Raw genomic sequence first — 14,928 nt, forward strand, 5'->3', positions numbered from 1 at the left:
CCTTTTTACAAAGGGGACATCTGGATGGTCATTCGAAACCCATTTTAGTGAATATGTCTGTAGTTAAAATTCAAAAAATTTCAAATTTAAAAATAATATAAAATGTTATAAAAAATTCAACAACGTTAAGTCCATGTTAAATACTAATTTTAAAAAAAAATTAGGATCATAGTTATCTTTGAATTAAAAAAAAAAAAAACAAAAAATTTAATATGTAAAAAATAATTAAAATCAATCATTATATTAATTAAAAATATGATAATATACAATAGTATTTGTTATTAAAAATTAAATTTTATGGTAAGCATCCAGATCAAAGTTACACATATTTATCTAAATTGAAAATACAATATGAGAAGTTGCAATTTGTCTTGTTCTTATAGGAAAAAAAGAAAAAAAAAAAAGGATATAAATACACATTTCTATTAATTGTCTTTTCTCTTATAATAATATAATAATAAATATATTTTGCTACTAGCTAAAACATTGCATCTCTTTTAATGCAAGTGCTAGTTAATATTAAGATATGGAAACTTAAAAATAAAAATGAAAAGCATATAAGCAATATAATAGTACTATAAAATCTTCCACAAACTTTCTTTTCTTACAAATTATTCAATCTATATAATGTAAAATAATTCTTTCATTTATAAATTCAAAAAAATACATATATTTGAATTTTAAAATTATTTGGATATATAATTTAGAAATATTTTATTTATTTATTTATTTTAAATTGGTGTAGATAATTAAAATTATATATTTTTATATGGAAAACAACTGTTCCCATTACAAATACCTCTATGCCTAAACTTCGATAGTGCTGATATGGCATGAAACAAATATTATTGTTATTAATTAAAGGGAAAGCCTCTCAAGAAATCACACCGGTTTAGCCCAGGGCAGGTCGGAAGGTTCTGCTTGCTGATTATTTCACTCAAAGCGAACCCTGGTTTTTTTTGGTGTTCCAATGGAGTCATCCGCTCACAAGGTACGGGACCTTTGTATTTCGATGATTTGGGTGTTTTTTCTGGCTTGCTGTGATGACATCAAATTTCAAGGTCTTTTTACTTAGTGATTAATTCACTTCTGTTAAATATGTTGAAATCCGAACGCGGGAGGTTTTGAGAGATTATGGCAACAGAAAAGTCACAATAAATTTAAAACTTTTACTGATAGGACGCGCAGCCGCTATTTTTGAATTACCCTGTGACTGCAATTGTAATTGTAAAGGACAAAGCTGCCCACAGCCCTCCTCCCCTCACCCTCATGTTATGGAAGCTGCAATTGCTTAGACTTACTAGGAATAGCGATGGTTTGGTGTTTTTCTTTTTTTGTTAACTGAGATATTGTGTGTGCGCATTTGGAAATTTGCCTCCAATTAGCGGCAGGATAGACTACCTTTGGCGGTGGAATCGCACGCTGTAGCTTTCTTTTACAGGTTTAGATCGTGGAAGATAGGGTTTTATGCGAGAATTTTCTCTTTGAATTTCAGTGGCTTAGATTTGGAAAAATGAATGCTTTATTTTTCCTACAAGACAACTTTGAAAATTGAAATTGTTATTAGCTTCAACTCAAGCATGTAGTTGGCCAGTTCGGAACTTCGGCAATTTAAATCCTGGGTCTTACATGGGCAAAGTCCCGTTTATTTTTTTCCATGTAGAATCTTGATTTTCTTTAATCATTATAATTGTTAGCTAGCAGTCGTTTTTTTCTTCTTCTCTAGGTTTGCTTCTAGTAGAGCGTAGTTGAAAGAGAAATAGTTATTAGGCCATTCTTATGCTAGTATTAATACTGTTAGTAGCAGAACGCGTGTGGTTATTCTTCCTCTGTTATATTAAGTTATTAACTGCTTTTTTGTATTCTGTTTGATTGATAATATATGTAGAATCAAATGAAAGATTCGCAGTAGCCTGACAAGAGATGGAAGAAATCTATCCACTCTTTGGCAGCGCGATATATAATGTAATGGTTACAAAAAGGATTACAGTAACAATGTCAATAAATTAGTTGTTTGCCAGCCATGCTTTCATTATATCAGTATATAAAATATTCTGTGTGGCAGTTTAAGTTTCCGTCTAGAGGCAACAGCCCAAAATGGAGAGAGAATTCCTCACAAAACAAATCAAGAGGACCCAGAAATGATTAATAAATGTTGTCATACATTTATTCAAATGACAGAAGGGAGAATGTCCCAACTTTGGTATTCAAGTACAGTTAATGGGAAATGTGATTGTCATACAGGGATCAATATAAATTTGAGAACAGATTGTTAGCCAGACACAATCCTTGATTACTTGTGCAGTGTTCTCTTGCATTGGGCAACATACCTGCTTTGCATACTACTCCTCTGATTGAAAATGAATGCAACTCTTAAATGAAAGGTAGTGTCCTTCAATTACACATATGTCAAGTGAAGGTGAGAATTGAGCCAGGATTGCGTCTCTATATCAAACTACAATTTTTTTTTAAAAAATTAAACTGGTTAGGAATTAATAAACTCCCTAAAGTACACATCAAAAATAACACAAGCAATCAATGTTCATATATCTCTTCATGTTCCATGTTATGGGCTAGGAGGGATGACCTTACCACCTCCAAAACTACATATTTGTGAAGTAGGAATGATGCATGGACTTGCCTACAAAGCAGTTGCAGAATATCAGTTAATACATCTATCTGCCCATTCTATGCGATGATCTTGAAAAAGTTGAAAAATTGATTATTGGCTCATTCTCATTACAGTTGATCTGTTGATCACAAATTTATTCAAATGATCCAAAAAAGTCAATAGCAAACAGCACTGTTGCAATGGTCTTCTTGGTATCTTCCCAATTTTAGCCTGAAAATATTAATTCTAATATAAGTTGAAGAATGTAATTCACTTACAAATTTAATTTAATTATATTATTTTTAATTGCGATGTCACTAGTTAATGGTTGTAGGAAGGTTGATGTTCCCTCCAATGCTAGAGATTGAGTGAAGTAGAAAGAATTGTAAGAAGGATGGTTTAAGATCAAGTTTGATGGGGCCTCAAGCTGGAGTCTGGGCCCAAGTGGTGCAAGGTGTGTGATTAGAGATCTTTGGGGAAAATTCTATATGAGAAATCTGAATTTGTAGGAGAAATTACTAATGATATGCAAGATTTTCGGCTGCTATTCTAGGATTGAAATGTGGATATGTTCTAAAAACGAGTTTATGCACCTTGAAGGTGATTTTCCCTTATCACTGTTAATGCCATCCGTTAGAGTACGACACCTAATTGGTTACTTGATATATGGTTAAGACCATTCAGAGATACTAATGGATGTCTGAATAACTTGGCAAAAAGGCCACAAAAGGCATGTAGGGTGGGATAATAGACTTGGAAAGGGTGGATCCACTCTGGAAATCAAGGTGGCGATCAATAATCATGGCCTAAAAATGTACTATAGATGAACGTACTAACAAATGGTAGTGGAAGTCATGCCTAAATAAGGGCAATCAGATTCTTAAATAAGGGTAATCAAATGCTTTGTAGGAGTGGGACAGGGTGCATCCTACAAAGCAACCTTTGAGATTTTTAAGAAGTTGGCTCTTCTTGTCGAGGGGTTGAATGCAATGGGGGAGGAACCTCTCTTACAAACACACAAAGCTAAGGAGAGGCAAAACACCAAATTGAGCTTTCAAATGGGTTAAGAATAAGAAAGATGACATCTATAGGGGTTTGACCATTACTAGTCAGAGATTCGTTTCCATTAACAAGGACATGATTTACTAAAACCCTTTTATTGTTGGATGGGAGAACGAGATGCCAAAGTGAAAATGACATAGGGAAAAATATTCAAATACTAATCGTGAGAAGCACCTGTAGGGATTCAAATAAAGACATAAAACTCCTAAGGAGAATGTTAATCCTTACATCTATAGACACAATACTTAAAAACAAAGGAATAACAAGAGACACCAAGAATGTATTGTTGTTTTCGGACATAACTAGTTCTTATAAGGGTCTAGTGGAGGAACCACAACCCCTACAACGCATTTTCTTGAGGAGTAGGCTGGAAATGGTACAAGTCATCTTCTATTTAAGATGCATTGTGAGGAGAGAAAAGCCTTCATGGTCACAAATACATCTAGATAAACAAAAATAATTATACCAACATAAGAAAATTGATTAGACCCTTAAAGAATTAGCACATGACACATTGATTAACAAAAAGAGAAAGGCAACAAAGGCACAATCCCCATATTCATTAAGAGCATGCTTTATAATACAAATGTTACAACATACATCACTAGTTGTTAAGCCATAAGTCCTTTTATTAGAAATCTTTAAACTTCAAATATAACTATATTATTTAATTGATTAAAACTAAGTTCAATCACCTACCTAGGTCTATCGATCAACACTTATTACAATGCAAGTCATCAGGTTTTATAGATTAACGTTTTGGCCATTTCGATCATAGAATGATCACTTTTCTATTACAATCAAATGACATGCTGAAGAATCAAACATGTGTCCTTTGATCTCCAAGGATGTAAAAAAGTACATTCTCATCGTTTGCTGATTGCAACATGCTTGGCAGTTATGGCTGATCACAACATGCTTTCCATTTATGGTTGAAAAAGTAATTGTGGTAGTTTTTGTGGAGATGATCGTAATTGCACCGGCTAACTGATAGGTGCGCCTTTGACAACTGTGAAACTTGTTGTTAGCCATAGGTGTGATGCATTGAGGCATATTGCTTGAATATGCACTGGTGGGTCCTCCAAGAGTGAGATTAGGGTGTGGTACATGTGTTTTGATGGTGGGCTTTGGAGTGAAGAATCCTTTCATAGAGGCGTTTGAAACTTTAACCATGCAACAACTTCATTGAAATAACTTGAATTGAAGGGAAGGTGCTTTGCAAGGAGCTCATGGACTTGATTTGGCCAAGGTGGAAGGAAAAATGGGCTGAAAGGATGACCCACGTAGATGAAGTCTACAGTAAACATTGGTGGAGTCTAGGTGAAAAGGATGATGTTTTGATAATTGCAAAGGCCAACACGATTTTATAGATTATTTTGAAATTTGCCCCATATGACAAAGCTTATAGTTGGATTTGGAGGGTAGACTATTATATTTCCTATTAGCTCATGAGATAGGTGGTAAATTGGGAATAAATGTTGGGAGTGACTTGGGAATGCAACACTGATTATCATGGTAGAGTGAAGGTTATATTTGTTGTATCCAAGGTGGTCCCTTTCTAGTTGTGACATATTAGCAGTGAGGTGTTGCATAATGGACATGTCGATAAGGATTGTTTGTAGAAAGCAATAAATGTGCCTTTTGGGATTTTGGAGAGGTGGTTGATGAAAGTCTTGATTTTCAGCCATAGGTTAGTTATCCATGCAGGGCAAAGTATTCTTGGAGAGGATTTCCTATCAATTGAGCTTTGTTATCATGTGAACACATATATTACTGGCATGTTTGTTGCAGTCCTAGTAGATTTTGGTGAATAGAAGGAGCTGGTGTGTGCTTTTGTAAGGAAGAAGGATTTCTTAGGTGAATAAGATGATGTGATGGAGAATATTGATGTGAAGAATGTGATTGCTTTGCTGAAGGGTTATGACGTGATATGTAGGTGACTTAAGGAGGTGAAGAAATTTCCCCTCCTTAGCTGGGTGAATGGTTTGAGAATTAAGCTGTGGTAGATGGCGGTGAGGTGAAATGCTTTGTTCTTGAAGAAATTGTTGGACTTGTTGAAGGAGGGTGTCACAAGATAGTTGTTGAAGTATTTGCTTGTGGAGAGCCAATGATGATGACGAGGTTGCCTTCAAGGACGAACAAAGTGTTGCTTCCTTAGGTGCTCTTTTTCCCTTTGAAGCTATGCTGGCCACTCATGTGGATTTTGGCTTGGAGACTTGATCAAGGTTCGTGCTGCTAAGGAAGTATAATGTCTCTTTGTTGGGACATTAGATGTCGATTAAATAATTAACTTTACTACAAAGGCAACTTAATTTAATCATTTACTTCAACAATTAAAGTGACTTTTATATTTTTTTTAATCGGTAAGAGGCTGAAGCCAAGGTTAATTATTATTATTTGTTTTGATTAATTATTATGATTATTAGTAGCTCAAGTAGATTCAAACCCAAGACTTACCAAATTAGAGGCTCACAATTTGCCCTGTAGGCTCTTGCCTAAAGTGACTTCTATTGTAATGGAGAATTATAAAATTAAAAAAAAAAGGTCACTTTATTATTTATAAAGTAAAAAAGATTACCAAAGGTCAACCAGTGCGAAAGCCAAGAGTTATAAATCAGAATAAAAATTATAATCCAACATGGCTTGGAGAAGAGGATCAACCCCCTTCAAGAAAGCTACAAAAGCAAGTTTAAGAGGCTTATTTGGTATGCTTGGTTATTTATTTTATTGGAAGAGCTTTGAGAGCTTATTGTCTCAATGCCATTTATTGAAGGTCGAAAAACCTTGGGACTATTCTTGGTGGATTGGATGGAAACCCAATTTTTTTGTGTGTATTCATCTAAGAATCACCAATGGGCTTCATCATTAGATTGTTGAAGGGTTCAACTGGAATTTATTTTGAAGATTTGATAGGGAAATTTGCGGAGTTTCATCCAAAGCCAAAATTTGTAAGGATTCAAAAATAAATATTTTTTGCTATTTTCTATTTATGAAAAGACGATTATGTTTTAATATTTTGAATATTTTGAGTATTATTTTGCAAATGATATATGGGTTACAATTCTCTGTGATTCAATATTTGAAGTGGTGTATGCAAATATTAATTTTTTTGAGTATTATTTTGCAAATGATATATGGGTTACAATTCTCTGTGATTCAATATTTGAAGTGGTGTATGCAAATATTAATCACATATTGTTAAAGTTGAACAAAAAAAAAGATTCATTTGGGAAAGACTCCTTTAGAGTTTGTAATTTGTTTTAGCGGCCTTCTTTATTATATATAATGCAAGAAATAATACTTCTGAGGCATTAGACTCTCTTATGGCTTGAATGTATTGTTATGGTGATTATCTCAAATTTGCTTTGTTCAATTTTATAATGGAGGTTCCAGTCATCTAATATTTGGCAAATAAATATTTCCTAAGGAGCCTGGGTGATTAAGTGTTTTAGTGGAAAGATCATGGGTTTGGGTATTATCTCTGCGATCTGAGTGGTCACATCCGAGTTTGCAAAGGTGAGGTGCTCTCATAACACTTAGGTTAATAGTAGGATGTCATTTGGAATTTATGCAGTCAATGCCCCAACACTGATCAATCCATAGGAAGATATTGGAGTATACTCTTAGCATGTCATTGATCTACTTAGTAGAGATGTTAAGTAAAAAAGATACATCTTGCCATCTATAAGCTTTTCGAGAAAGGAATCAGTCTTCATGATCTTGCCTGTGAAGTATCTCTTGTGGCTTTCTAAATTAGAGTAAATGTTTTTTTATGTGAGGGAGAGTCCCAAACTTACTACAAATTTCTTTCAATGAGCCTATGGGTTTGTTAATTAAAATGTCCCCAATAGAGGAGATGCCCAAAGAAACCCATAATTTAGCAGAACAACTTTGAGTCAGAGCTAGGGGCTTATTGTTAAGCTGAACACCCAACCAAAGAGATCTATCCACCATAGAATAAGAGGGCGGGCCTGTAACAACACCTTTATAGCACAATTGCCTCCTAACTTGTGTGCATGTCTTCCATATGAAAGAGAAGATGTGGGAACCAAATACATTAAGATCAAAGTTACCCATCAACTTGTCACATAAACTCACATCCTTCCATTCATTACCTTTTTTGATCTAGGACCTCATGATGTTGTTGCTAATCAAAATTTTCCACAACTTGTTAGCTGTAACAACCTTAAGATCCATTTAGTAGCAAGCATAGCTCTTTGGGATTTGAGATCATGAAGGCCCACCCTCTCCATTTTTTGGGTAAGCAACACCACTCCCAAATAACTCAGTTACTTTTATTAGATTCTTTCCCATTTGACCAGAGGAAATCCCTCATAATCTTGTTCAATTTTTGGAACCACTTGGTCCCTATGTGCCAGAGATAGAAGATTGGTTTGCCACTTATGATGTTTCTTCTCCACATTAGAATAAACATGGTTTCAGTAGAAGGAGAAACAACAAAGGGGATCCCGACATATCTCATGATCTTAGCTGACCCAAAGTCAACCCCTTCCTTAGCAGCTAGCTAAGGGGAATTTTGACCACCCAAAGACAACGAATTTGTGAGGGGCAATTTTCTCTCCAGAGGTAGAACAAAACATATGCAATTTATCCATCACATTATCAAAATTGCTTTCAAATAACTCTCGATACAGTGCAATGTCATCAATGAATTGAGTATAAAGTAAAACGTCTTGGTTTGAAAGCAGTCGCTTAACAAGAGATCCTAGTTCCATGCTTCTCAAGATGTAATATAAAGCATCAACACCTTTTACAAATAATGCAGGACAAATTGGGCATCCTTGTCTTATGGATCTTTACAAATAGATTGGTGTAGAAAGTGTACTATTGAGATCAATCACAAGTGAAGAGTCTCTAAATGGGATTTCTATTCACTTACAAAAGTGTGGGGAGAAGCCACAAGCCATGACAATGTTTTGTCCATCTCATTTAACCTAGTGTAAGGCCTCCCAACTTGTAGTTAAGTTTTCTAGAATATAATGTCCTTTTAGGAAATCAGTTTTAGTGACAAATATAATCCTTGCCAAAACACTAGTAATTCCTCTAGCAAGGATTTTTGCAATTATGTTGTATGAAATGTTAAGGAGAGTGATCAAGTGTCAATTCCTCATTGCAGTCTTATCTCCCATTTTTTGAGGTTAACTTAATAAGTCCCATATTGGTATCTTACCAAGAGACCCTTGTTTAAAGGCATCCTTATACATCTCAAGGAGTTCCACAGTGATCTAGTCAATGTTTTCCATGTAGAATTCTCCCGGCAATCTGTCCAACTCCAGAGATTTTCCATTAACCAAAGATCTAATAGTGTCTTCAATCCCTCTAGTAGTAATATCTTTGTCAAGGTCTTTAGCCTCCTCTTTGCTGATATTTTTGGAGTCATGCCTACACATTTGATAAGCCTCTCGTCATTGTCTACATTGTGCTTAGAGTAAAATAACCCCTTGTAAAAGTCTCCAAAGGCTTTATTGATTTCGTGTAGATCTTTGGAGAGACCTCCCTCTTTTGCTAAACTTTGATCAGATTAAAGAAATAGTTGATACCTTATCATCCTCTCTCAACAATGCCATTTTTTCCCTAATTGTTTTTCCTTTGAACCTATAATTCTACATCTTTCTTGGAGACATTTTAACCATGGCCAATGCCTCCTCTAGTTGAACATTATGCACACAAGTTTGTACTTGTCTCTCAATTGAGCTAAGATGGTCTTGTCGTATATTTTCTTTTAAATATCAATCTTTGGCCATTTCCCCCCACCATCTTGAACATCTTACTAAACACAGATGTTAGAGCATCCCATTGCTCTCTTGGTCTCAAGTTTCTATTGCAAAACTTGGATAGAGATGTGGTCATTCTGATGGTGCCTAAGGTATCTTTATCATGCAAGAGAGAATAGTTTAATTTAAAGAGAGATTTTTAATCTTGTTCTTCTTCCTCTGTGAATTCATAGGATCACAATCAATCTTGATAACCATAGAAATTGGAGAATTATTCAAGATGGTAATTGGGGTGATCACTATAGGAGAAATGTTAGCCTAATGGGAGAACCAGAGAAGGAGAAGAGTATAGAGTCTGAATCATTAGAAGCATAGAGTTTACAATTACCAAATGTCTTATCCATTTGTTTAAATCTAAGCCAACAAATACTTTGACAAGGAGAAACCATAGTCATCAATCTTATCTGTCCACTTAGGCCCAATAGTAGAGCAATTTCACCTTTACCTTACACTCTCTAGCCTGAGCGTGCTTAACTACAGAGTTTCCTCCATGGTTAAACCCAAAGCTTGCAACCCCATTTGCAAAACCTTCACCAAGTGTTGTGCCTTATGAACCATTCATTAGAAAGCCCCTTAAGCTCATCAATTGATAAGTAGGAGATAATTTCCACAGCAAGTCAAATTGTGATATTGCTATTAGGATTTAACCTCATTATTTTGAGTCAAACTCATTGACCCATGCTTCATGAGTAGTGATTCAACATGAATCCATCTCTCATGAGAATAAATGGAACACTTAGCACTCATTGGATCTAGGTGATGCTCACAGGGGTGAAGCCGGGAGATCACCCATCCTAGTACTACTCCAGCTTGAGCGCGCTTAACCACAAAGTTGCCTCCATGGTTAAACCCAAAGCTTGCAACCTCATTTGCAAAACCTTCACCAAGTGTTGTGCCTTATGAACCATTCATTAGAAAGCCCCTTAAGCTCATCAATTGATAAGCAGGAGATAATTTCCACAGCAAGTCAAAAATTGTGATATTGCTATCAGGATTTAACTCATGAGAGATGGATTCATGTTGAATCACTACTCATGAAACATGGGTCAATGAGTTTGACTCAAAATTATGCAGTTAAATCCTGATAGCAATATCACAATTTAACTTGCTGTGGAAATTATCTCCTACTTATCAATTGATGAGCTTAAGGGGCTTTCTAATCAATGGTTCATAAGGCACAACACTCGGTGAAGGTTTTGCAAATGGGGTTGCAAGCTTTGGGTTTAACCATGGAGGAAACTTTGTAGTTAAGCGCGCTTAGGCTGGAGTAATACTGGGATGGGTGACCTCCCGGGAAGTCCCGGTGCTTCACCTCTGTGAGCATCACCTAGATCCAATGAGTGCTAAGTGTTCCATTTATTCTCATGAGAGATGGATTCATGTTGAATCACTACTCATGAAACATGGGTCAATGAGTTTGACTCAAAATTACGAAATTAAATCTTGATATCAATATCACAACTTGATTTACTGTGGAAATTATCTCCTACTTATCAATTGATGAGCTTAAGGGGCTTTCTAATGAATGGTTCATAAGGCACAACACGTGGTGAAGGTTTTTCAAATGGGGTTGCAAGCTTTGGTTTTAACCATGGAGGAAACTCTGTAGTTAAGCGTGTTCAGGTTGGAGTAGTACTGGGATGGGTGGCCTTCCGCGAAGTCCCGGTGCTTCACCCCTGTGAGCATCACCTAGATCCAATGAGTGCTAAGTGTTCCATTTATTCTCATGAGAGATGGATTCATGTTGAATCACTACTCATGAAACATGGGTAAATGAGTTTGACTCAAAATTACGCAGTTAAATCCTGATAGCAATATCACAATTTGATTTGCTGTGGAAATTATCTCCTACTTATCATATAATGTCCTTGTTTGACAATTTCTTACACCATTTTCTTACCACAATCTTCTTGTTAGGCATCTTTAGTGCTCTAACATTTCAGCTAGCAATGTTGATCATCATATTATTCAAGGTAAGGTGGGGTCTTTTGATTTTTGTAGTTTGTTAGAATAGTCTGAAAAATCACCTTGTTTTTAATTAACATTCTTACTAAGGGCCGAGTTGAATAGGGATTGCCTGTTCATGATCTTCCTTTTTTCTTCGTGTTTTTAGAAATCACTTCCTCAAATTGGTTAGTCCTTAGAAGATTTTGTTTCAATTATTTCAACTGCAACATTTGAAGAAACAATTTCTTTACTATTGGCTTTGTAATCAAGAGTGGGGTTGGAGGGCACAAACCCAAGCAAGGGCCTATTGAATTGAGGGGGAAATTGTCCCATTTTAAATTTTTTTGTTCTCTTTGATATATAAGAGCTAGGGCTAATTGACGGGCATTCTTTTTACCACAATCTCCTCATTTGGGGCTTCTAATTGACAATCGTATTGGGGAACAAAGGAAGTATTAGTTTTTGCCAATATAACCTGAATATCATCTTCGAAAAAGGGGTTGGGGAGGGAAATGTTAAAATTCGAATAATGCCCTTGTCCACCATGGACTTGTATCTAAACTTCTTGGATTATGGAGCCAACATACTTCGTATTGTCTTTAGAAAGGTTCCGCGAACCAATGTTTTCAATGAGGCCCACTTGTGATTTCTGCATATGCTTTAGGGTTTTTTGAATTTTCCTTGGTTTGAGCAGGTTAAACTCACCAAACCTTCCTTTCTAAGAATTTTTAAAGGATGAACAATCCTTCCTGATATGTGCCATTGAGTTTGCAGTGGAAAGAAGTATTCAAGCTTCCTAGAATGGAGATGCCCCATGAAAGAATTTTCCCTTCTAAGGTATTAGAAGTTTTATCTGGTATTGCATTTAAGTGAGGGAGGGTGATCCTTGATTTCTTGACGTGGAGAACATTTCCAAGAGGCTTCATAACAATCATTTGACAAAACTTACTTGGATTCCCATTTTTTTCCCCCGACATTACTAAGTCAATCAACAAAGAATTTTCGAGATGGTAAAACATTAGAATGCATGCAAGAAAAAAAGATAGCCATATTTTCCAAATGAGACTATTCATTTATAATTGCTCTAATCATGTCATCGTTTGGGGTTAACAAAAGAACCTTTGGTCCACAAAGGAGGTAATTACTAGTTTGTTGTCCTTTGGGGTCTCCATCTATGAGGAAGCCTCCATCTCGTAATCCATCTCCACGAGCCCCCAATAATCTTCCTAATTCCAAGTCGGGGTCTTCTCGAATTCGTCCATGAAAACTGACCAAGGGGGGACTCATTGTGCGATTGTCTTCTGCAATAATTGTTTTGTACGACTATATTTGCAAACCACTATCATTTGTACATTCTTCATTTGAAGCGCTATCAATATTTGGCTCTTTGGTCCCTTTTGCTCGTGAATCATTAATAACTTCTGCACTCCCACAAATGAATCAATTACAGTGTTGGGGTCCAAGGGGCCGAATCTCTGGGCATTTGGGTGATAAGATAAAGGCTTGCATATGCGCAAACCTAAAACAGAATAAACAAGCAAACGTGAATAAAGCACAAAAGGAAGTAAAACGCAAAAAACTACCCAAAGAACAAGGTCAACCCGAAAGAGGAGAATGGAGATGGATGTTGAAAACGAGTACTATTAAAAATTCAGGATAGCCTCTAATTTTATAATGTCTTAACAATAAATTTAGGATAATATATAAATCCACATAAATGCCATATTAGGAAATTGTTGGAAATGTTTTCAAACTGCGATTGCAAGGATGGTTGACCTTGTATTGTGAGAGGATGGGTGAGTTTCTTGAGCACTCAATTCACCTCCAGACCCTTGAATATGGTAGGATCTTGTGTTCATTCCATTTTTAGTCCACCTTTGAGATTGGCTATCATCCTTGATGAAGCCTAGGAGCACCCATTCACCTCGTAGTCCACGAGCATGTCCGGACTTTTAGTCCATCCATCTTGGGCTGGTGTGCTTGATAAGATCCTCAAGCTTAGGGACATAATTGGATTTCTGGTCCTTATCACCCTCTAACCCATGTGCATCCGGATTTCTAGTTTGTCCATCTCAAAGTGGTGTGCTTGATATTTTGTGATTTCAGAAGGCTGGCCATCCTTCCTATTCACAGGGCATTCCTAATAAATTTAAAATAAAATCTAATAGGAGTTCACTATATTAATTGCTAGTACATAGCTCAGATATGCAATAAGATCACTTTGAAAGAGCTTCAGTTGCTCATTTTCTGCAATATATTTTTCTATATTTAATTATTTATAATCTAAGATTATTCATACTTATCTCAAGATAAAGTATTGCTCAAGACAATATTTGGTTCTGCTTTTAGGTATCAATTTCGTTTCTACCATATTTCTCTTGATGGATATTTATCATTCATCGATGCCCTCATAATTGAATCCCATCTCCCCTTTTATATCTTTCATTGTGGTAGGGGAAAAGTCACACCTTTTATTAACATTACATCCTTTAAAGAGATACATCACTTAACTATTAATTGATGCTTTTTTAATGTTGATTGAAAGCCCTTCATAATCCTTGATTAATCTAATTTGCTCTCTTAAGATAATTGGTGCCATTTTTAACTCTTTTATTCCGCGGGTTGACCTTGAACAGTTTTCTGTCTATTTTAAGACTATAGGAATTGAATAGCTCCCCTATAAATTGTACTTTGCTGATTTAAGTTTTTAATGTGACCAGTGGTGACATGCTCTTTGGTACCACGTGGGTTGGGGGAGACTGGACCTGGGGATCTCGTGTGTCCACCACAGGAAGCTCTTGCTAGTCAAGCCAGCCCCCCGGTCCTTTGACATTTGTTGTCATTATCCTAAAGTTAATACTTATATTTTCCTTTCATTGGTCGGCTTGCTATGAATGCATGAAAGATTTTAATAACATTCATGAGGCCAAAGCAACCTATGGGACCCACAAGCTAGAGAACACCCCCAGACAAGATGCCAAGAACTTAAACAAGCTATAACCTCAATTAAATCTTTTCTCCAACGATGGATTTGATAATCAGGTTTGGAGTTGCCTAACTGCTTTTCTTCAAACAGGTGGTTTAAGCTGCCTGCCTCTAAAATATCCACATAACCAGATATAATGTCATTGTATATTGGGCACTCCATGATAAAATGATGTTCTGTCTCAACCACTTCCATGCCACTGAATAGGCATGTCCTGTTTTCCCACTCATCTTTTGGCACTAGCCATCTACCCGTTTTATACCTCAAATCGTGAGAGCTAGCTCTAAGTTGGGTTATAAGCATTTTTGCTCTCCATTTAATATTTGCTCCTATATATGCTTTTTGCTCATGACCTGTGTGGGGTTAAATTCTTTGATATAGTATATTTTTTTTTGCCCATTGTGCTTTGATCATATGATACTTTGAAATTTTCCCCAAACGAGCTTCTTTATTTATTCATTGCTATCATTTCCCTGAATGAGGTCAGCCCCTCTTAATTTGTTATGAACAATCTTCTTTATTCATTC

The 14,928-nt window shown here is 35.9% G+C and overlaps 1 protein-coding gene across 1 annotated transcript in view; it reads left to right on the top strand.

The window, feature by feature from the left end:
- The first annotated feature begins 822 nt into the window (after positions 1 to 822).
- The window catches only part of LOC149542465 (regulator of nonsense transcripts UPF2), a 196,650-nt gene continuing 182,544 nt past the window's right edge, over positions 823 to 14,928 (top strand). The window contains exon 1 of the mRNA XM_089797407.1: positions 823 to 991. Within this exon, the coding sequence (XP_089653533.1) occupies positions 971 to 991 (21 nt within the window). The 5' untranslated portion in view covers positions 823 to 970. The remainder of the gene's footprint in view (positions 992 to 14,928) is intronic.

This window comes from Cupressus sempervirens, chromosome 8 (assembly GCF_028749045.1).
Source record: "Cupressus sempervirens isolate cs-2001-9-10 chromosome 8, ASM2874904v1, whole genome shotgun sequence".
NCBI classification, from domain to species: Eukaryota; Viridiplantae; Streptophyta; class Pinopsida; order Cupressales; family Cupressaceae; genus Cupressus; species Cupressus sempervirens.